The sequence below is a fragment of the Ptiloglossa arizonensis genome, chromosome 2 (genome assembly GCF_051014685.1).
Source record: "Ptiloglossa arizonensis isolate GNS036 chromosome 2, iyPtiAriz1_principal, whole genome shotgun sequence".
NCBI classification, from domain to species: domain Eukaryota; kingdom Metazoa; phylum Arthropoda; class Insecta; order Hymenoptera; family Colletidae; genus Ptiloglossa; species Ptiloglossa arizonensis.
Genome location: NC_135049.1, coordinates 26,968,676 through 26,990,605, shown reverse-complemented (window position 1 = coordinate 26,990,605; position 21,930 = coordinate 26,968,676). Strand labels below are relative to the sequence as shown.

The following is a 21,930-nucleotide window of genomic DNA, read 5'->3' as shown; positions in this document are numbered from 1 at the left end:
TCGCGTCAAATCCATTGATATTTTACGAGGTCGGCATTTCAGATTGTGTGATACCAACTTTTGTAAAGTGATATGTCTATTCTATATGATTGTTGTTTATGATTGTTATACATTTCTTCTTCTATCTTTTTATATATACATATATATTTTAAAGTTACAACGTGAACTGCAATGAATGTATATATTGTAATAAAGAGTCGCTTTATATATTACGTCGATAGCTTGTATATGGAAGGAAAATCTACGTTTAAACTTTGCCACGTTTTAAATAGATGGCATCACCAGTCGACCAAGGAAGATGGTTGACTGTTGTTATTTCGAAGGTCATTTTTCCCCTTAATTTGGGCTATACGCCCATTGTTTCTAATACTATTTCCTGTTCTGATTCAGGTCGTATGGATTCGTGTGCTAAACGTCCAATTTCACGTGATATAATGTTACGGCGTTTAATATTGTGACACTGATTATCCCATTTGTCATTGTAAAAACTTTAAACGTCAGTTTGTCATAATGTTTTGATCACAGTGTTGCGTTAAGGTCTATTTATACTACTGTGGCGGTGTATAGTGAACTCGCCATTTAACCATTAATTCTTAACTTAAGGTTTATTAAGAACTAAAGTACAGTTTTCAGTTAACTCGCCATTGTGCAGTCTATCATTCATAACAATGGTTGTGACAATTGCGATCGTGACCTACATGGAAGACGAGGAGTCGAGATTGAAAGATGGCCGACCCAACATTATCAACTAAAAAAAAAAAACAATTTGAATAATCGTTGTTGAAATTTTAAACAAGATTTGTCCAGTGTAAATATACAATCCGAAATGATGACAAAATACTATCGACTCGCGTTTTGACAGTGCAGCGTTCCGAACTTGGTTTGTTGGTAGTATAAATAGACCTTTAAAGTCGTGAAAATAGTCCATAAGGGAACGTGAAAATAAACCTTAAACATTAAGTATAACATTAAGCCACAGACTGCGTACAGAATTGTATGGTAACCGATGAAAAGGATGATAGTAGCGCCGTGCGTGATGTGCTTTAGAAACACAAAGTAACCCACTTCTTGGTTGGAGTGCCCAGGCCCTGCACAATACCAGAAGATAAGTGGAAGCACCTTGCAAATTCTATAGTACGTCTAATCATAGTATGCTATTAATGTAGTGACGTGTTATATTTTTTTAAACCAAACAAATAGCGAATTGATCGCGGAGATTGGCTGGAAACGTACAAATCCCTTAGGTAAATTCAATTTATTTTAATTCTATATTCGTTTTCGAAGAATACTTACGGCAATCGTAGAATGATGAGGTTATGTGCATATCGAGTTTAGTTTACTCGATAATTTTAGGAACTCGTAAATATGCTATTAATTTTATAGACATACTATTCGTACCTTCTCAAGGAAGATATTTGTGTAGTCACTGAACATGGATCTCAAGCTTTAATTCAATTTGTAGTAATTTTTTATCATAAAAAAATCGAAGTATTGCCTAGGAAGTCTTATATTGGAGCAACCTTGAGTTCATTGTAATGATTGGTTTTAATGATTTGATACTATTTATTCTCTTCAAATATGAAGTTGGACTCTTAAATGGAGATTCTTAGATATCAAAATATTCAACAAGTAATTTGTCGTTGTGATTATGCTTCTCGGATACTTGAAAATTAAACGCGATTTATTGTATGATAAATTTTCATTCGTTCTTTTCGTAATTTATTTGAGAAAATGTTTTTAACGGTACACATAAATAATGTGCTTATCATCGCGAATTGAAGATGCAATCAGATTTCTTATGTAATTAAACTTTCGTTAATGTTTTCTAATAAATAATTTACAATGTTGTGCAAAGTGAAAAATGTCAGAAATGGTATTTAATTTAAAAATTTGTACAATATATTATTTAGTCTTTGAGTCTGTGCATAAATTTATTTTTCTTTATTGGATAGGTCAGAGATACTTTATTGGAAAAAGTGATATTATGTATTACAGTCAAAAATGAAATATTGATTGTAAAAGGTATTGGTCGCACTTCTCATTAGAATACCTTTACAGGAAGCTAAAATGATGCCAGATGAGCATCTGGTTGATCTAACAAGACGAAATATTTTCTGTCAAGCGATACAAAGAATAACACAGGTATATAATTGTACTTGCTAAAATTTCATATACTACATCATTTTTTTTTTTTTTTTTATTATAATTTCTGATGTATGTTTAATGTTATATTTTCAATAGAAATGATATTATTTATAAGATTTCATTAATTTTGTGACTATATTTGTGTTACAGTTATATCAAAGATATTTGGACCTATGGACCCCTCATGTAATATCAAGGTGGACATTTGCTCTGTTATTATTATTTGTTTTTATTCTGCGTATATGTCTTACACAAGTAAGTTGTTATTCACATAAAAGTTTCAATTGTATTTGTTGAAAATTAATATTGAAAATAATTTTGTATTTTTCATGTTTACAGGGATGGTATATTGTCACATATGGATTAGGAATTTATGACTTGAATTTATTTATAGCATTCCTTACTCCTAAAATCGATCCTGCAATGGATTTTGATGGTAAGTGCTTATAAATTTGCGAGAACACAATTTATTAATATAGAATTAAATAAAATAGTTAAACGCATCAACACTATGTTCAAAACACATTTTTAACAGAAGCTTCTTAATAGATGGTGAGGGACCAGAGTTACCCACAAGATCTAATGAGGAATTTAGGCCATTTATTAGGAAGTTACCTGAATTTAAATTCTGGTATTCTGTAATGAAATCTATAGTCATAGCTATGATATGCACTATGTTCGATTGCTTTGATATACCAGTTTTCTGGCCCATACTAGTTTTATACTTCATAATGCTATTTTGCATTACTATGAAACGTCAAATAAAGGTAAGGAATTGTCATACTTTAATTTGTAATAATGTTTTTATTACTTTTTTTATTAACTACAATTATTTAAAATAAATTTCTCTTTAGCAAACATAAAATATTTATGTAATATAATTAAATTAAATCGAGTGCAGATTTATTATTTAAATTAGTAATTGTAAGTAACAATGAAGAATAACTGATTTTGAAATTATTTTCAGCATATGATTAAATACAGATACCTGCCCTTTACTCATGGAAAACCAAAGTACCAGAATCACGAGGATACTTCGAGGTTAATACCTTCAAAGTGAATAGGTGTGAAGTATGTTTGTTGATGCAGGTGTATAAATGTGTAGATTTCTATTTTCCCAGTACAATGCGGAAAAAACAGTCTTTAAATATGAAAGCAGTCGGATTCTTTTTTTAATGACATTACGTATGAATAAGATCATTGCCTTGTACAAGAAAAGGTTTAATCTATGAAAGGTGTAATGTTAAAAGTATAATGTATGGTATTTAAACTGAATTGTCGTAATATATTTGTATCATAAAACTTGTACAAAGTATTGTTAGGTCTTACACAAACGTGGACACAGTAACAATATGAACAGTACGCAGTTGTTAATGTAATATTAAATTAACATTGATTGTAAAAAAAAAAAAGTAATTCATATACATAAGATTCGTAATATAATCACTGATTCATTTCGTAATCTCATAGTAGTGCCGTTTTTGGTTTTTGATGCTTTTCGTTTTTTTGTTACGAACATTCCATGTACAATGTCACGGTTTAGTGTATCTCTGTTTAGAATAATATATATATTTTTCAATATATATCATTGCTCATTTGCGATATCTTATATTATGTCAGTTTAATAAAAATATTACTTCTACTCGCTAAAGAAATGAAATATTGTGCAAAGTTTATATTGTACACAGATATCGCTCAGGAAGTCTTACTAAAGGCTTTTATATTCTTTGGTTTTCTTTTTATTCTTGTGACTTTGTGTATCGTCTCAACAAATTTTTAAATAACAACTTTGGACTAATCGACTTATGTTACACTTTGATTTGTATAAAATATGAGTTCTTCTAATTATACTTGAACGCAAAAATAAAGTTTTATGTCATCAGGTACGATTTCTCTTCGGCCGTTCACCTTGTAGTTACTAACAAATAGTTTTTTTTGGATCTTTGGACAAAATTTGAATCCGAATAACGAACTCCTCTGTTACTTCTGGGCGTGATATTATTTTCTTTTATCATACACTTTGAAATACAGTTTGTTTGTTTGTCGAAATTTATTTTTTAAACTTAGCGTCGACTACTGTAACACCCTTTAAACTTTGTAGATATATGCACACGCATACACTTGCACGACTTTGTGTAACACATTTTATAAATCTTAATATATATGTAAAATATAGTAATTTGTTCGACGATGTCATAGAGGACACAAATTAAAAATTTAGCAGTATCTACATACATGTAACTTGGGACAGAGTGGTGCCCAAGTTGTAACGGAAGCGATTGTTAATACATATTTACAATATATTTTCGATACTGCTTTCGTGGTTATAAAATAGTAACAAAGTCAAAATAAAATAATTAATAGTTTGTTACAATAAATACTCTCTCTTGAATCACGGTACAAATACAATGTTTGTTTCATTCGTTTGGAAAATCATTAATTGTTACCGATTTTCATTATTTTATTTTATTTGTATTGCTAACCGACTATTTTAAATGTACAATTCCAAGAATTGTTTTTTTTATTTCAAATAATTTTTTTATATATTTCAAGTCTGTCTAAGTAAATATAAATACTTAATGTTAAATAAGTAGTAAGTACCATAGGTTTACGAGGGTAGTTTTTGTGCGCAAATATTCATTTTTTTCTTAGTGCAAACATATGATTTGTTTACAATAATTCCACATTCACGAATCTTCAAGAGTTTTTTTTCTTTTATACAATAAAGGAAGATATCACCACGTATATCAATATGGTGACATCTTAGGGGAACAATTATTTTCAACGATTGTAATATTGTTATACCGTTACATTCTTTATCTTTTATTTGCAAGGAGAACTGGGTAAAATAATAGAAAAATTATCACAATATTTAAGAATTAATTTTGTAAAATAACAGTATTATAAATATAATTTTTACCCAGTCTGAATTGCAAATTTCCGGTCAATCTACGTAAGGAATATATTTTTCCTGTGTATTTCAAATTCGATGTTTAAAGATACTTTAATTAGACTGTTTAGAACAGTTCGACAATAGACGATAGTCCCCTTGTTACTTGAAAACGTCTTACACCTTTTCTTTTTTTTTTTACAGGAGTCCGCTTCGGGAAATTTGAGAGAGGTGTCATAGCATTTAAAAAGAAATTCATTTTTTCCTGGTACAAACGCGTTTCTTGATTAAAAAAAGAAAGAAAAAAAAAAAAAGAAAAAAGAAAGAAAAAGAAAGAAAAGAAACAGTAACGGAAACAGAATACAAAAGAAAATCATAGAAAGAGGGAAGAGAATGCTAGAACTTGAAAGTAAAGATGAAGAAGCGTGAATGAACGAATGAATGGGAACGAATGAAAGAGCATCTTTTCCTAACGCAATGGTGATTCCAAATAAAACTGTTGAAGCATTGTCTCATATGTTTCGATTTTGTAATTTCAACCAACCATTCCTCAGCATTCGAATCGTTTCGTTCGAGACGGTCACTGATCTTACCGTGAAACATTCTACTCATTGAGATCCTCTGAGATCGCCTTCTTTGATTTATCCAGAAACGTGGTCGTTGAATTCAAACCGATTACGGTCGTGGTCGTCGTTTCACTTACCGAGGAATCTCTTTTTCTATATAGATTCGACGGGGGGCAGTATAATCTGAAAATCAGAAGATTATGATCTCTAGTGGTTGATAAATTTGTTATACCGATAATATAATACACAACAATGTTCCTTACTTCGAAGGTGACTTAGAAATTTCTAAATGGAAGGTTTTAGAATTAATATAGTAATTAGGTAACTTTCCTGAAAATTTGATTTTGGGTTAATGTGACGCACTTGTGGTTCACGCGCAGAATCAATCGTCATAGTACATTGTTTAGAACACATATAGTACGGGGTAATAAAATACCTTATACTTTCTGTTCTCGAACGGGGTGACCAATTGTTATAATACCTTCTTTCGGTATCCAGATCACGGGCGGTGGTCCATCGTTCAATGTGATGTTTCACTGTATTTTGAACTTCGGTGTTCAGGAAACAATAAAATAGCGCAACGAACAGACCCTGCAATTATACAATTCGTTCAGCCATATGTATATAAAATAAATTAAGGGTAGAGTTACAAATGTAACATTCCTTCGAATGTATGCGAATCGATCCGATCTCGATCTTGACACGAGATTACGTTCTCGTGCACGATATTTATTAAATATTTTTTTACCGTAAACGGGACACGTGTCGTTTCCATTGTTCGTAATTTTCGAGATCACGCCAAAAACCTCACCGTATGTGTACATTATAACATAGACGATTAAATATTTTCACGAAAACGAATGTGTCCTATTGCGTTTTATTTTTATTCTACTTATAGCGGTACGTTTCACACGGCGCACAATGTAACCAGCCTAATCGAACTCGATGAATTTGAACACGTTTCGTACGATTAAACTGGAGTATCGATGCATTCTATCGTTAATGATCTTGTTCGTATGTACCCTAGTCGAACGTTCTCTCGTCGACAAGTGTCCACGTTTAGTTTTCTGTTACGATTATGTTTACACACGTCGTCGATACATTCTGTATTTTCCTTAACGAAAGTTTATACACCGTGCAAAGAATTTTACCGGCGGTCCCCTGTACATAAAACGTCGAATTTCGATACATATTATCGCTGAAAAGTCTCCAGACACGTGCCCGAAATGCTATCAATCTTCGAACAGCTCTAACTTCGTGAAAAATGTTCGTACGATAATCTCCACGGGATCGTTTTAAAGGTCGAACCCTTTATTTTCATCTCCGTAAATAGAATACCATCGAAGGTCCTTCTATCCCGAGAAACGATTAAACAATTCAAGACAGTTCTCTCAAAATGGTAACTAACATCGCTTAAACCATGACATCGAAAAATCGATCTCAATTGCCATTGTACGTGGTGTTTTTTCAACATGGTGGAAGAAAAACAATTGTACAACTTTCACAAGATTGTTGCAAAAAGAATTTCTCGATATTTGTACAATTGAGAGCAGTTTGATCTATTTTTCTCAGCAGTCAAATCTATTTTGATTTTTCTTTTTGGTAAAACTTTTACATCTTTAATCGCTTCACGATGAGAGATTTTCAAGAGGTTGCAAAGTGAGGTGAAGGTAGAGGGTTCGATCTTTGAAACGATCACTCGAAGATCATCGTACCGTTATGTTTAACGAAGTTACGCTAGTTCGAAGATCGATAGCGTTTCCGGGCACGTGTGTTTGGTAATTTTCAAGCGGTAGCGTAGGTATTGGAAAACAAAAGAGAGAGAGAGAGAGAGGAGACGAACAATGAAAGTGACTCTGAAGTGATAAGGTGTTATATACATGGTGTTACCGGACGAGCGGTACCATCGAGTGATTCAACGCGGGAAAACAAGTCGAGAAAAAGTAATAACATTTTCCAACTGAAAGTTTTTCGTTTACGAGGAAAGCGGGTTTGAAAATCGTACCACGACCATTTTCGTTTACATTTTCGTACTCGTTGTCTTCTGTAATATTTATATTCTTCGGTCGTACGGTTACCGACTAGATTGTCAGTACGTTCGCAGCGAAAATTCTGCAATTTTTTAATCGAATTGTAACAGTGTGTCGCTAACGTGTTCAGTAGCGGATAAGTGTTACCCGATAATAATTAAAAATGTATTAATTACAAATTTTCAAACCCGGCGACTGGGTGTTACTCGATGATAATTGAATAAATTTTCAAACTCGGTGGCTGAATGTTTACTCGATGATAATTAAATAAATTTTCTAACTCGGCGGTCGAGTGTTACTCGATGACAATTAAAAATGTGTTAATTACAAATTTTCAAACCCTGCGGCTGAGTGTTAACCGATAGTAATTAAAAATGTATCGTCTATAAATTTTCAAACACAGCGGTTGGGTGTGATATAATATAATGGTATAATACAAGATAATAATTAAAAATGTATCGTCTATAAATTTTCAAACACAGCGGTTGAGTGTCACCCGATAATAATTAAAAATGTATTATCCATAAATTTTCAAACTCGGCGGCCGAGTGTCACTCGATGATAATTAAAAATGTATCATCTATAAATTTTCAAACTCGACGTTTAAGTATTAGATAACTAATAGTAACGAATGTATTAATCGTACACTTTTAATTTCGATTTCCTCGTAAGCGAAGCTTCGAACGGAAAAATGTTACACCTTTCTTTCGACTTACTATCGCACCATCTGTCCGATGGTACCGCTCGTTCGGTAACACTCTGTATATTGTTCGTTCGATAACAAAGGAAAAAGTAACGTTTCCGTGACGTACGAGTGCCTCTTCGAACTTACACCGCGCGATAAGTTCGTTCTGTAACGAGATACTCGCTACGGTTGCATTACCTGGGAAGAAAGCAACACAGCACGAGTGTAGGAGAATGCATTAGCAACCTGACCCTCCGTGGGTCCCGTCAGCACGAGCACGTAAGTCACTCCGAGGAGCGGTATCAACACCAGAAGTGCCTTGCTCGCTTTCCTGTACTGCTGCGTCTCCGCGTTCGTCGCGGACCAGAGCTTTGTTATCAGCACCTGAGGGTACGTACAACGTATGACGTATAACGTATAACGTATAACGTATAACGTATAACGTATAACGTATAACGTATAACGTATAAGATATAACATGGAACGTATTAGGTATAAGATATAAGGTGGAACGTATTAGGTATAACGTATAATGTATTAGGTATAACGTATAACGTATAACGTATAACGTATTAGGTATAACGTATAACGTATAACGTGAAACGTATTACGTATAACGTATAACGTATAACGTATTAGGTATAACGTATAACGTATAACGTGAAACGTATTACGTATAACGTATAACGTGAAACGTATTACGTATAACGTATAACGTATAACGTGAAACGTATTACGTATAACATATAACGTATAACGTATAACGTATAACGTGAACGTATTACGTATAACGTATTACGTATAACGTATAACGTGAACGTATTACGTATAACGTATAACGTGAACGTATTACGTATAACGTATAACGTATAACGTATAACGTATAACGTATAACGTATAACGTATAACGTGAAACGTATTACGTATAACGTATAACGTATAACGTATAACGTATAACGTATTACGTATAATGTATAACGTGAACGTATTACGTATAACGTATAACGTGAACGTATTACGTATAACGTATAACGTATAACGTGAACGTATTACGTATAACGTATAACGTGAACGTATTACGTATAACGTATAACGTGAACGTATTACGTATAACGTATAACGTATAACGTATAACGTATAACGTGAACGTATTACGTATAACGTATTACGTATAACGTATAATGTGAACGTATTACGTATAACGTATAACGTGAACGTATTACGTATAACGTATAACGTATAACGTATAACGTATAACGTATAACGTATAACGTATAACGTATAACGTATAACGTATAACGTGAACGTATTACGTATAACGTATTACGTATAACGTATAACGTGAACGTATTACGTATAACGTATTACGTATAACGTATAACGTGAACGTATTACGTATAACGTATAACGTATAACGTGGACGTATTACGTATACATATAACGTATAACGTATAAGCGCAAATAATAATTCTTTTACCCGAAATTGAACAATACGAGAAAATTACTTTCGTATGTAAATGTACACATTTCGCTGAACGCATACACCTGGTTGTTCGATAAGTTTTGTCGTTTTTTTCATCGTGAAAAAATACTACGAAACTCAACTTTGAACAATTGTAAATGTATACGAACGAGTCGATAGATCTACACGAAACTTTACACATGCTCGAAGATGGTAGTACCATCTTTAGAAAAATAAAACGACGAACCTGATAGCTCCGTTTCTTATCAAACGAGAAAACTTATCGAGCGAAATTTATTAGTCCAAAGGGTTGAAAGGTCGATAACGAAACAAACGTCTACTCACCCACATTATCATGAAGAGGAACACCACGTTCACGCACAGTACCAAAATAGCCGGGCCTTGATAAAACCAGTCGTAGGGGTGGGACATCATCCAAGGACAGTGTTTTCCCAACGCGACTTCCTGAAAAGCCAGGTTACCATTTACTACCGATCGTGTTTTCGTAAAACTGGGCTAGCTTTACGACCGTGGCAAACATTGACTTTGTTTCGTGGGATGCGTGCAGGTCGTTCGAGTAACGTCTTATCTACGATAATTGTTTACTCAACTTCGTCTACTTCGGGTTTTAGCATTTATATCGAAGTCGAAGACGTTTCTCGTGAAATTGATCAAAACCATCTTTTCTCGTTGTCCTGTTGACTTGGACCGTAGAGAGATTCTCGAATTCCAATATCACGAGAGAGAAAGAGAGACAGGGGGTGGGGGTGGGGGGAGAAAGTCTTCAGAAAATTTCGCACGATTGAAATTCTGTGAAAATGATGCTTCGAAGAATGTACGACGTCGAAACGACCGAACGTGGTATGTGTACGTTTGTGTTCGTGTGTTTGAAGTTCTCAACACGTTTACGGGATAACAGGGAGACCTCTTCGAGTGAAATTCCGTATATTTCACGGGGAAATCGAAACGTATTTAACCGATTTTCGATCGTTCGTGTCAATACACACCGATGCCTCGTCTAATGTTCGAAATTTGGTTAGGATGTCAATATGCGAGGCACGGTCGGAGAATTTATACTTCGCGTCGAAGATAGGATCGATCGATTTGATCAATAATCGGAACGTTACTGTGATACAGTTTACGTGTTACGTAACTACAAAGATCGGGATTGGGTGAATCAAGACCATCGAGTCGACTCTTGCTCTATTCGAGCTATAAAGCGGGGTAAGAAGTTCCTCGATATAAGTCTGTCGCAGGACTTAAATCTCGAACGTTTTAAGAATTCGATTTCAAGGATTCCAAGAAAACAACCGTCTTGTGGTAGATCTCACAGCCGAATAAAAATATATCGATAAATGTTCTCCGATCGATTGGAAATATTAAACACACAGTTCTCAATTACGTAATTTTTTAAACGTTCGCGGACGTGTTTTTGCGCTATTTTCAAACACTCTCCACGGATTAAACGTTAGACACACCATTGTGAAATTTCACCGTAAAACTCGGTCGTACCCTTCGGTGTTGAAGGTCTGAGGTCCACGGGACTCGTAACTCATTATCGCGGTGGTGTTTGACGCTATAGCGGGGTGTGTCTCGATACTCAGGGGATGTTACGCTCCGGTACACGGTAAAGCCTTGGTACAGATCCACCCGACATCTCGACCCACACCTGGCACCGCTCAGTGCTATCGTGTTGCTTGGAATATCGTTTACAGTTGTATCGTTATCCGTGTCGTTGATCTTTGAGTTCTTCTTTCTGCCTCAACCGTTGCCCCCTGTCTATTGTTCGTCCCCTTTTATTCGATCGCGACAGAAGATGAAACAGTGGAGGCGTTTTAGAGAACGGTACAAGGGGGTGGGGATAACCACTCGATGGTTTCGAGCGGTGGAAATCTTTTGCGACGACTACAATATCGACTGATTCCCCCCTCTTCTTCAACGTTACGTCCCCATTGTTCTTTCGTGTCACGTGCTGCTCGACCGGTGCGTTAACACGGATCGTGTCTCGAAACTTTTACGACGCCACTCAATAGCACGGTACCCGTGCAACCCGTGGAACGAAATTGTAAGGAGGGGATCGACAGCCCGTGTATCCGGTCAATTTGATCCTGGTCACTCTCGAACCCTGTTCTCGTACAGACGCGACACTTGGCAGGGAATAAAGTCGCCCGTAGAACCTCGAGAACGAGGATTCGATGGACGTGTTTCCCCCGTCGGTTTGCACGCGTTCGAAGTTTGCGTAATTTGATTTCGAGCGGTTTGCGTACGGGTGTACAGGTGTGTACACGCGCGTACTTGTTTACAGAAGCACGAACACGGGTGCATACAGGGGCATACAGGGGCAAACACGTGAATACGTAAGTATGAAAGCGTGTGTAAACGCTCGCGTACGTGTACGCGTATGCATAAAAGTAGAAACGCGCGCGTACGGAAGTAAACGAGTGCAAACACGCGCGTACGTATGTATACAAGGGCAAACACGCGCGTACGTTAGTATACAAAGGCAAACACGCGCGTACGTAAGTATACAAGTGCGAACATGCGCGTACGTAGGTGTACAAATACAAATATACGTATACGTAGGTTTACAAGTGCGTACATACGTGTACAAACGTGTACAAACGTGTACAAACGTGTACAAACGTGTACAAACGTGTACAAACGTGTACAAACGTGTACAAACGTGAACACATTGTACATACACGCGTACAAGTGCAAACACATATGTGCACATAGGTGTACAAGTGGAAACGCGAGCATACATACGTGTGCGTACGTGTACAAGCGCGTACAAACACTCACAAGCAAAACAGACGTATTGGATTTCCTCTTACCTGGTTCGCTTGAGTCATGATGCTCTGATCGAGAGACTTTGCAATACCCCAGATGGCAATAAAGAGAACCGGCATACCTAAAATTAAATCGATACGCTCGTAGATATTCACAGGGTGTCCAAGTTGGTCTGGGTCGTTTCGAGTATCCCGTTAGTTTTGACGACAGGCAATAACAGTTTAGGAGTGACTTGTTTGTTTCAATGTGACGTAAATATAGTCGTACTTTGTTATAACTGGCATCAGGGGAACGAAAAAACATCCTGGTTGTAACCATTACTCGTTGTACGATCAACGACGAGCTGAACTTGCTTCCTCATTTTTCTTTAGCTCTTGTTAATATCCAGAGTTAAGATAATACATTCGAAAGCAGCGGAATTATCAGAGGTACGATAAGATATATAGAACTTTTGCAAGATTAACGTGAATTTTCTTTTTCTCTCGAGAGTGGCTTTGTTTGTTTCAAAGAGACGTAAGTATAGTCGTACTTTCCTGTAACGAGCATCCGGGGAACAAAAGCGTTTCCTGGTTATGACCATTACTCACTTTATTAGCGACAAGTTAAATCTACCTCGTATTTGTTTTTTACTTTCCTAGTGATTCGATGGAAAGGTGGATTCGAAAGCAAAGGATATACCAGTGGAAGCAAAATAGTATAAAATTCCGTTAAATTAATTTCAATTGTTTCTACGAAAAAGTAATTTAATCTCGTATCGACGTACCACGTTACTGGTATCGATACGTTTGTACGAAGTATAATACACACTGCATCAAATCTATCGTATTTGTACAATGTAATACGTTTCTCCCCTTGATTTAATCCTAATTGGCTTTGATGGCAGCCAGAGTTACGAGAAACTAAAATTTATCGTTACTTGACCCCTCTACAATGTCATGAATAATAGATGTAGCTTTCTTTACAGTGTAATAAGAGGTAGCTGCTCATGTACATACGTTCATGTATAAAACATGGTATATACGTTTTTTTTAATTTTATTTTATTAAAACACTTTGACACGTATCGCCTTTTCTTGTAAATGTATTTCTATAAAAGACTTCGTAATTTTGGTTCAAAGGGTCGTTGACACTTTGTTCATTTAAATCTCGAACGATCGATAATGGAAATCTTTTTCTCGTAGAAAAAATGATCGATAACTCTGAAAACCGGAACAGTATGGTCTTCAAAGAATTAACATTTGTTCCTTCTAAGAGAACCAACACTCTTCGAAATATTGTTTCGCATCGTCAAAAGTAACGTGGGCGTTCGAGATGATTACAATAAATGGGAGACGTTGTGGATTGTTGATCTTTGACTCATTATTTCTAGGCGCAAGCGTATCATTTGTTAATTACTTGTGATTTATGGTATAATCGATAATTAACTCTCGACCGATAGGACGAATTGCGTACATGGACATCTAGTACCGCAGGATCGATTTAATGTTAATTGAAATTCGTTAAATTTTCCACGGTACCGTCTTTATTAATACTTCACGTATTTAATAGAAAATTCTGCATTGCAGATTTTAAATTTAAAAAATCCAATGTACAATGAATTCTATCGCTGTAACAAATCTTTTTAAGAGTCGGATGTAGGTCGTTACGATTCCATCCTATCAGTCGAGGTGCTCATGTTCATGCATGCGGAAGGCCCAAGCGCCATTTTGAAGTCGAATAAAAGTACACCAGGGTTGAGGTAAAACGGTTGTAAAGTTACACGGTGTTTGATTCCCGACTTTGGAAACGACTCGATTCGAATTTTACAAGAAGATCGAAAGAAAAGATTACAAATCTTACCCCAACCTATAACTAGACACAGCCTCAGCTTGATATTGTCACCGGTGAACGTCTTCACGACTAACAGGAACAAGTACAAGCCTGAAACGAAACGTACGATCTTATGAATACTTCGTATAGAAGAATAAGTATAGTAGAACCTCTAGTATCCGAAATATTTTAATTAGATTTTATCATTAATATATACCGAAGCATACACTACTAGTTTCAAGTTCAATTTCAACAAACGATAGATTAGATCGCGATAAAAGAATATTTATACACGTGGGGAGATAATTGGATAATCGAATGTTCGGATAATGGAGTTTTAACATTACTTGGGTAAATTGCTCCGCATTGTACGTTGTTGTTCACTATCGTTAGTTCGTAGCCGAGGAAGCTTCTTTGCGTTTCAATTTGAAGCTTCTAATTTACGCAAATGAATGTAGATTATCGAAGAGTCAAGGCTAATTACCTTCCACGAACATCCAGAAGTAATTGGTCAACTGAAAGTAGTTAAGCAACGAGAGGAAAGCGACGCAGGTTGGTACGTCCGGCTGCATAGAGACCTGGGAAACAATAATTCTTTGTTTAAAATTTGGCAGACAGCGACGAACCGAGATAAACGAGCGACCAACAATCAGGTGGACCACCGTAGTTTGCATAAATGTAGAACGTAAATTTTATTTACTTTTTTTCCCAACAAAACGCGGGATATCTCGTTTCAATTTTTAAACGAGTACACACGTGGGAGTATACGTGACATTAAAAAATAATATTGAACGTTTCCCCGGGGCTTGAATTAGAATTTTATTCGAAATGAATTCAGTAACTGCGATCGTGGTGTAGCCGGAATTACGTTCGATGATGGACTTATCTGCACGAGGGTTCTGGATCGTGTTTTTAACCGGTACGACGTTTCGATAACACGGAAGCGTTTCGAACAATAAACAATCGAAGACTACCAAAGCGATCGAAAGTATCAGCGTTGGTTGAATTTAGCACGGGACGCGATTTCATCGGCGATGCGTACGCGTAACGATTTCAACATTGACGTCGGCCTTTTAATTATCGAAAAGCCAGAGGCACGTCGACCACTCGACGAGCGTAATTAATTTTCCTATCCACCAGCTCGTTAGTGTGGTTCCCAGAGATTTTGCAAGCGAGGGGAAGAATCTGTTTTCCGGTTAATTGATAACAATTAGTCTCTGGGCTAATTTGGTAAATAACTAAATTGCCGTGCAACTTTTCCGATCGCCAGTCGATCGGAGTTTTATTCGATCAACGAATAAAAAGTGAGTTATTGTTCGAAAAAGGGTCTTTTTTTTTCATTAGAACGAACCTTGGTTTATCGGTGAAAATTGAATCTCAGGGTTGCAAAATGGTCTATTCGGTGAATTTTGTACAGATATTGATTAATAATATTGATACTGAAGTACAGTGATATAATATTTTACTATCGTTAAATTTGGTGGATGGACTATTTTTATTGTGAATTGAAGCGATTCGATAGTGGAAAATATGTATATGATTTATTGTTTCAGGAATGGAAAATTTTGTTTAATTTGCGATATTGTACCGAGTCGAATCATATTTCGAATAATGTGGAGGTTATTTTTTACGCTGAATTATTGTTTTCGAAAAACACGAGTTGTAACAAACATAGAATTTTCGACAATAATGAGGTGTTACATTAAAAGTGAAAACGTTAAAAAGGTTTAATTGGTTCTCAAGAATAGAGAAGAGTTTCTCGAATATATTGGTATATAATTTATTAATTGTTTTTAGTTCAACATAGTTATAAATTAATGACAAAGTTTGAACAAGTGCCGATGTGTGTAGTTTCTCTCTGTTATTTTTTTATTTTTGCGAAAAATTTTCTACCTAGGACAAAAACTCTATCCAAGATCGGATTCTAGTGACATTACTGAAAAAGAAACTGTCCGGCAGAAATATCAGAACGACTTACATTTCGAGCAGACCGAGAAAATATTCGCCGGCAACGCGTGTACAGCGATTTGCTGCCATGTGCTCCGCTGCTCCCTTGTCTCGACTGCGACAGGTACGTATCTATGCGTAACTCATTGAGGGGTTCAATGGAACATTCATTCGTATATTTCTGTGGCTACCTATCACCAAACTATGACGTACTTCTTAATCAATTTCAATGAACAGAAATTTTATGAATTTGATATTTGAAATTCGCAGCCAATTAGCTCGGTACTACTCGCGACGAAGAATTGTCGTTCGACGCGAGTAATACCGATTACCAGGTCTCACCACGTGGAGGTTGCTGCGAGCGGAGACCCGGAGAGAGATAGATGGAATCAAAGTTCCATCGATCTCCCTCGACGCGCAATACAAACGAAGTTACTAAACCAAGCAGATGGAAGGAATCAAAGTTCCTTCGACCTCCTCGTTTAGTTCTGCCGAGCAATTACATTCTGGAAAAATTAGGCAAAATTGGGAAAGACGCGACGCGAACCGTGCAGTTGGTCCTACTAGGTCTATCCCGTATCCCCTCGGTGGGCCCGATTCAAGAGGAAACGAACGACGCCATCCACTCCCCTAGAGGAGTGCCCCGTTTCTCCATCTTTACGACGAGAGGGTCTTATTTTGGAGGCTTTCGCAGGGACCGGCAAAAATGCCTGCTCCTGTGCTCGCAACATGCCCCCTCTGGAAGCGGACACACCGGAGGAGACGGCGATAGACCGTTCGGACCACCTACACGGAGGAACGACGAAGCGAGCAAAATTAAGCTAAAGATTGGATAATTGCTTGGCAGATCACAGCCTTAAAGCTAACTTATCCTAACTGCAGAGATAAAAGGAATCAATGTTCCTTCGATCTCCTCGTTTGATTCTGCCGAGCAATTACATTCTGGAAAAATGAGGCAAAATTGGGAACACGCGACGCGAACCGTGGAGTTGTTCCTACTAGGTCGGTCCCGTTTCCCCTCAGTGGGCCCGATTCTTAAGGAAATGCGCGACGCCGTCCACTCCGCTAGGGGAGTGCCCCGTTTCTCCCAACTCCGCAGCCAGGAGCCACGCAGAGCGTGGACCTGACTCACGGAGGATGACGAAGAGAGGGTCTTATGATGGATCAAGGGCTTCCGCAGGGACCGGTGCGAACACCTGCCCCTGTGTTCGCAGCATGTTCTCTCGCAAAGCGGACGCACCAGAAGAGACGGCGATCGACCGTTCGGTCCACCTCCACGGCCGGTCACTTGCTTATACAACAAGCAGTGGTGACCGGGCTTAGAAACGAGCAAGCGAGCAAAAGTAAGCTAAAGATTGGATAATTGCTCGGCAGATCACAAATGTTCGTACACGGTGGCCTTAAAATTAATTTATTCTAAGCTTATCTAAAGATTCCACGGTGAACGCGACGAGAAAGTCCTCCTGTGCCTACCTAAGAGAAACCTAAAGTCAAGGCATGATAGAAAATAGAAATTAAAAAAATAAACATGGGAAAACAAGTACAAATTAAAATCGGAGAACAAATAAAGTAAATTAAATGAAGAAAAAAATGAGAAAAAATAGAAAAGACAAAGAGAGTGGGTCGCCAGTACTGACCACCGCCTATCGGCAGTCAGTACCGGTTACCAAGATGGCCGCCTCCCCCCCTCCCCTCCTTCCAGATCCCTAAAATCGAAAAATTGGAGAGATCCGTCCAGCTCGGAGGCATCCTGTGGAATGAAATTTTCGTTAACCGGGGGCTCCTCATATACCCACAACAAGGTCACTTCCCCTACTTCGATCGCCTTTGTTCTATCTAACCGAATATTTCAACAAAAATCTGCGAAGGCAAACGGTTTCGGTGTATGTTTGTTCATTTCCGCGATTGTTATTAACATTTACGCATGTTCCCAACATTGATCGAACAATGTGCATCTTATTTGTGCATTACAAATGATTAAGTAACTTATAGAAATTGATTTTGATCGAGATGCGAAGTAAAAACGCGTTTCGTGAAGTTTTAAAGCATGGAAGTAATAATTGTCTATTTGGTGCATTAGTTTAACGCTTATTTAATTCTTATAATTTACACAATACGCGCAGAAGTTGCATTTTTTACTTAAAAGCGTCGAAATTCGATTAATCGCTTTTCTAAATAGAAAAATCATCGTGATCAACACGTGCAGCCTTGAGAATGTCAGTTGGATCTCAACGAAAAATTCCTTCGCGAACGAAGAATATTTCAACGAAACGACGTTTTAAGCCATTATTTATACCAGAACATTGTTAATAATTGTTTAAACTACGATCCTACGACGGCGGTTAATAAATATGATAAATAAACATCAAGATAATGCGAAATATATGAAGAAGAACGGTTTCGGTGACTGTTTTTTCCCTTCTGCGATTGTTATTAACATTTATGCATGTTCCTAATATTGATCTAAGAATGTGCATCTTATTTATGCATTACAAATGATTAAGTAACTTATAGAAAGTGATTTTGATCGAGATTCGAAGTAAAAACGTGTTTCGTAAAGTTTTAAAGCATAGAAAGTAACAATTGTCTATTTCGTACATTAATTTAACATTTCTTTAATTCTTATAATTTACACAATACGTATAAAAGTTGCATCTTTTACTTGAAAGCGCCGAAATTCAATGAATCACTTTTTTAGATAGAAAAATCTTCGTGACAAACACTTGTGAATCGATAATCGATACGTGTAGCCTTGACAATGTCGGTTGCAAGTCGATGACAACAATTCCATTGCGAACAAAGAATATTTCAACGAAATGATATTTTAAGCCATTATTTATACTAGGACATTGTTAATAATTATTCCATCAACGGTTCTACGACAATTGTTAATAATTATAATAAATAAACCTCAAGATATGACGAAATCTGCAAAGGCGAACGGTTTCGGTGAATGTTTGTTCATTTACGCGATTGTTACTAACATTTATGCATGTTCTCAATATTGATCGAACAATGTGCATCTTATTTATGCATTACAAATGATTAAGTAACTTATAGAAATTGATTTCGATCGAGATGCGAAGTAAAAACCTGTTTCGTGAAGTTTTAAAGCATGGAAGTAATAATTGTCTATTTGGTACATTAATTTAACACTTATTTAATTCTTATAATTTACACAATAAGCGCAGAAGTTGCATTTTTTACTTAAAAGCGTCGAAATTCGATTAATCGCTTTTCTAAATAGAAAAATCATCGTGATCAACACGTGTAGCCTTGAGAATGTCAGTTGGATCTCAACGAAAAATTTCTTCGTGAACAAAGAATATTTCAACGAAATGACGTTTTAAGCCATTATTTGTACCAGAACATTGTTAAAAATTGTTTAAACAACGATCCTACGACGGCGGTTAATAATTATGATAAATAAACATCAAGATATTGCGACATCTGCGAAGGCGAACGGTATCGGAGAATGTTTGTTCATTTACGCGATTGTTATTAACATTTACCCACTTTCCGAATATTAACATTACAATGTGCATCTTGTTTATGCATTTATAAATCATTTATTACTTTACAAATATTAATTTTGATCGACAATCGAGAAACATACCACGGTTTACTTTAATTTTCGATCAAATTTAATTTCTATAGGCAAATCAATCATTTACAATGCATAAATAAGATGCATTCTGTAACATAAATGTTCGAAATATGCGTAAATGTTAATAACAATCGCGGAAATAAACAAACATTCACTGAAACCGTTCGCCTTTGCAGGTTTCGCAATATCTTGACGTTTATTTATTATAATTATTAACAATCGTCGTAGGACCGTTGATGGAATAATTATTAACAATGTCCTAGTATAAATAATGGCTTAAAATATCATTATGTTGAAATATTCTTTGTTCGAAATGAAATTGTTGTCATTGAGTTCTAACCGACATTGTCAAGGCTACACGTATCGATTATCGATTCACAAGTGCTTATCACGAAGATTGTTCTATTTAAAAAAGCGATTAATTGAATTTCGGCGCTTTCAAGTAAAAGATGCAACTTTTATACATTTTGTGTAAATTATAAGAATTGAATAAATGTTAAATTAATGTATCAAATAAACAATTATTACTTTCCATGCTTTAAAACTTTACGAAACACGTTTTTACTTCGAATATCGATCGAAATCAATTTCTATAAGTTACTTAATCATTTGTAATGAATAAATAAAATGCACATTGTTCGATCAATATTGAGAACATGCATAAATGTTAGTAACAATCGCGTAAATGAACAAACATTCACCGAAACCGTTCGCCTTTGCAGATTTCGTCATATCTTGAGGTTTATTTATTATAATTATTAACAATTGTCGTAGAACCGTTGATGGAATAATTATTAACAATGTCCTAGTATAAATAATGGCTTAAAATATCATTTCGTTGAAATATTCTTTGTTCGCAATGGAATTGTTGTCATCGACTTGCAACCGACATTGTCAAGGCTACACGTATCGATTATCGATTCACAAGTGTTTGTCACGAAGATTTTTCTATCTAAAAAAGTGATTCATTGAATTTCGGCGCTTTCAAGTAAAAGATGCAACTTTTATACGTATTGTGTAAATTATAAGAATTAAAGAAATGTTAAATTAATGTACGAAATAGACAATTGTTACTTTCTATGCTTTAAAACTTTACGAAACACGTTTTTACTTCGAATCTCGATCAAAATCACTTTCTATAAGTTACTTAATCATTTGTAATGCATAAATAAGATGCACATTCTTAGATCAATATTAGGAACATGCATAAATGTTAATAACAATCGCAGAAGGGAAAAAACAGTCACCGAAACCGTTCTTCTTCATATATTTCGCATTATCTTGATGTTTATTTATCATATTTATTAACCGCCGTCGTAGGATCGTAGTTTAAACAATTATTAACAATGTTCTGGTATAAATAATGGCTTAAAACGTCGTTTCGTTGAAATATTCTTCGTTCGCGAAGGAATTTTTCGTTGAGATCCAACTGATATTCTCAAGGCTGCACGTGTTGATCACGATGATTTTTCCATTTAGAAAAGCGATTAATCGAATTTCGACGCTTTTAAGTAAAAAATGCAACTTCTGCGCGTATTGTGTAAATTATAAGAATTAAATAAGCGTTAAATTAATGCACCAAATAGACAATTATTACTTCCATGCTTTAAAACTTCACGAAACGCGTTTTTACTTCGCATCTCGATCAAAATCAATTTCTATAAGTTACTTAATCATTTGTAATGCACAAATAAGATGCACATTGTTCGATCAATGTTGGGAACATGCGTAAATGTTAATAACAATCGCGGAAATGAACAAACATACACCGAAACCGTTTGCCTTCGCAGATTTTTGTTGAAATATTCGGTTAGATAGAACAAAGGCGATCGAAGTAGGGGAAGTGACCTTGTTGTGGGTATATGAGGAGCCCCCGGTTAACGAAAATTTCATTCCACAGGATGCCTCCGAGCTGGACGGATCTCTCCAATTTTTCGATTTTAGGGATCTGGAAGGAGGGGAGGGGGGGAGGCGGCCATCTTGGTAACCGGTACTGACTG

The 21,930-nt window shown here is 36.0% G+C and overlaps 2 protein-coding genes across 11 annotated transcripts in view; one reads left to right on the top strand and one right to left on the bottom strand.

Moving 5' to 3' along the window:
• Nucleotides 1-339: 339 nt before the first annotated feature.
• Nucleotides 340-5,552, top strand: LOC143143279 (protein RER1). 5 transcript variants are annotated; one of them, XM_076304370.1, is made up of 7 exons: nucleotides 340-1,134; nucleotides 2,059-2,142; nucleotides 2,296-2,400; nucleotides 2,485-2,581; nucleotides 2,695-2,912; nucleotides 3,113-3,186; nucleotides 5,240-5,552. In XM_076304370.1, the coding sequence occupies exons 2-7, from the start codon at nucleotides 2,068-2,070 to the stop codon at nucleotides 5,259-5,261; spliced, it is 591 nt and encodes a 196-aa protein (XP_076160485.1). In that variant the 5' UTR covers nucleotides 340-1,134; nucleotides 2,059-2,067; the 3' UTR covers nucleotides 5,262-5,552. The 5 variants fall into 5 exon arrangements, with proteins under 5 accessions (XP_076160485.1, XP_076160483.1, XP_076160484.1 ...); XM_076304368.1 differs by having other exon boundaries at nucleotides 343-1,244; XM_076304369.1 differs by having other exon boundaries at nucleotides 343-1,244; nucleotides 1,953-2,142.
• Nucleotides 3,005-21,930, bottom strand: part of Dh44-r1 (Diuretic hormone 44 receptor 1) — a 124,133-nt gene continuing 105,207 nt past the window's right edge. Inside the window, exons 6-13 of one of the 6 annotated variants that reach the window (XR_012991074.1) lie at nucleotides 14,861-14,954; nucleotides 14,407-14,487; nucleotides 12,613-12,689; nucleotides 10,124-10,243; nucleotides 8,515-8,700; nucleotides 6,038-6,192; nucleotides 5,865-5,931; nucleotides 5,746-5,784 (exon numbers count right to left, since the gene is read on the bottom strand). Coding sequence is in view for 5 of the 6 variants with exons in the window: in XM_076304363.1 (XP_076160478.1) it covers nucleotides 5,887-6,192; nucleotides 8,515-8,700; nucleotides 10,124-10,243; nucleotides 12,613-12,689; nucleotides 14,407-14,487; nucleotides 14,861-14,954 (864 nt within the window). In the remaining variant the exon portion in view is untranslated. Of the gene's footprint in view, nucleotides 6,193-8,514; nucleotides 8,701-10,123; nucleotides 10,244-12,612; nucleotides 12,690-14,406; nucleotides 14,488-14,860; nucleotides 14,955-21,930 lie in introns of all 6 variants that reach the window. The other 5 variants (XM_076304365.1, XM_076304367.1, XM_076304364.1 and 2 more) reach the window with 5 other exon arrangements.

Coding starts and splice junctions, on each gene's coding strand:
- LOC143143279 (XM_076304370.1), top strand. CDS start 2,068: ATGATGCCAGATGAGCATCTGGTTGATCTAACAAGACGAAATATTTTC. Junction 2,143..2,295: donor CGATACAAAGAATAACACAG/GTATATAATTGT, acceptor TTTGTGTTACAG/TTATATCAAAGATATTTGGA. Junction 2,401..2,484: donor TGCGTATATGTCTTACACAA/GTAAGTTGTTAT, acceptor TCATGTTTACAG/GGATGGTATATTGTCACATA.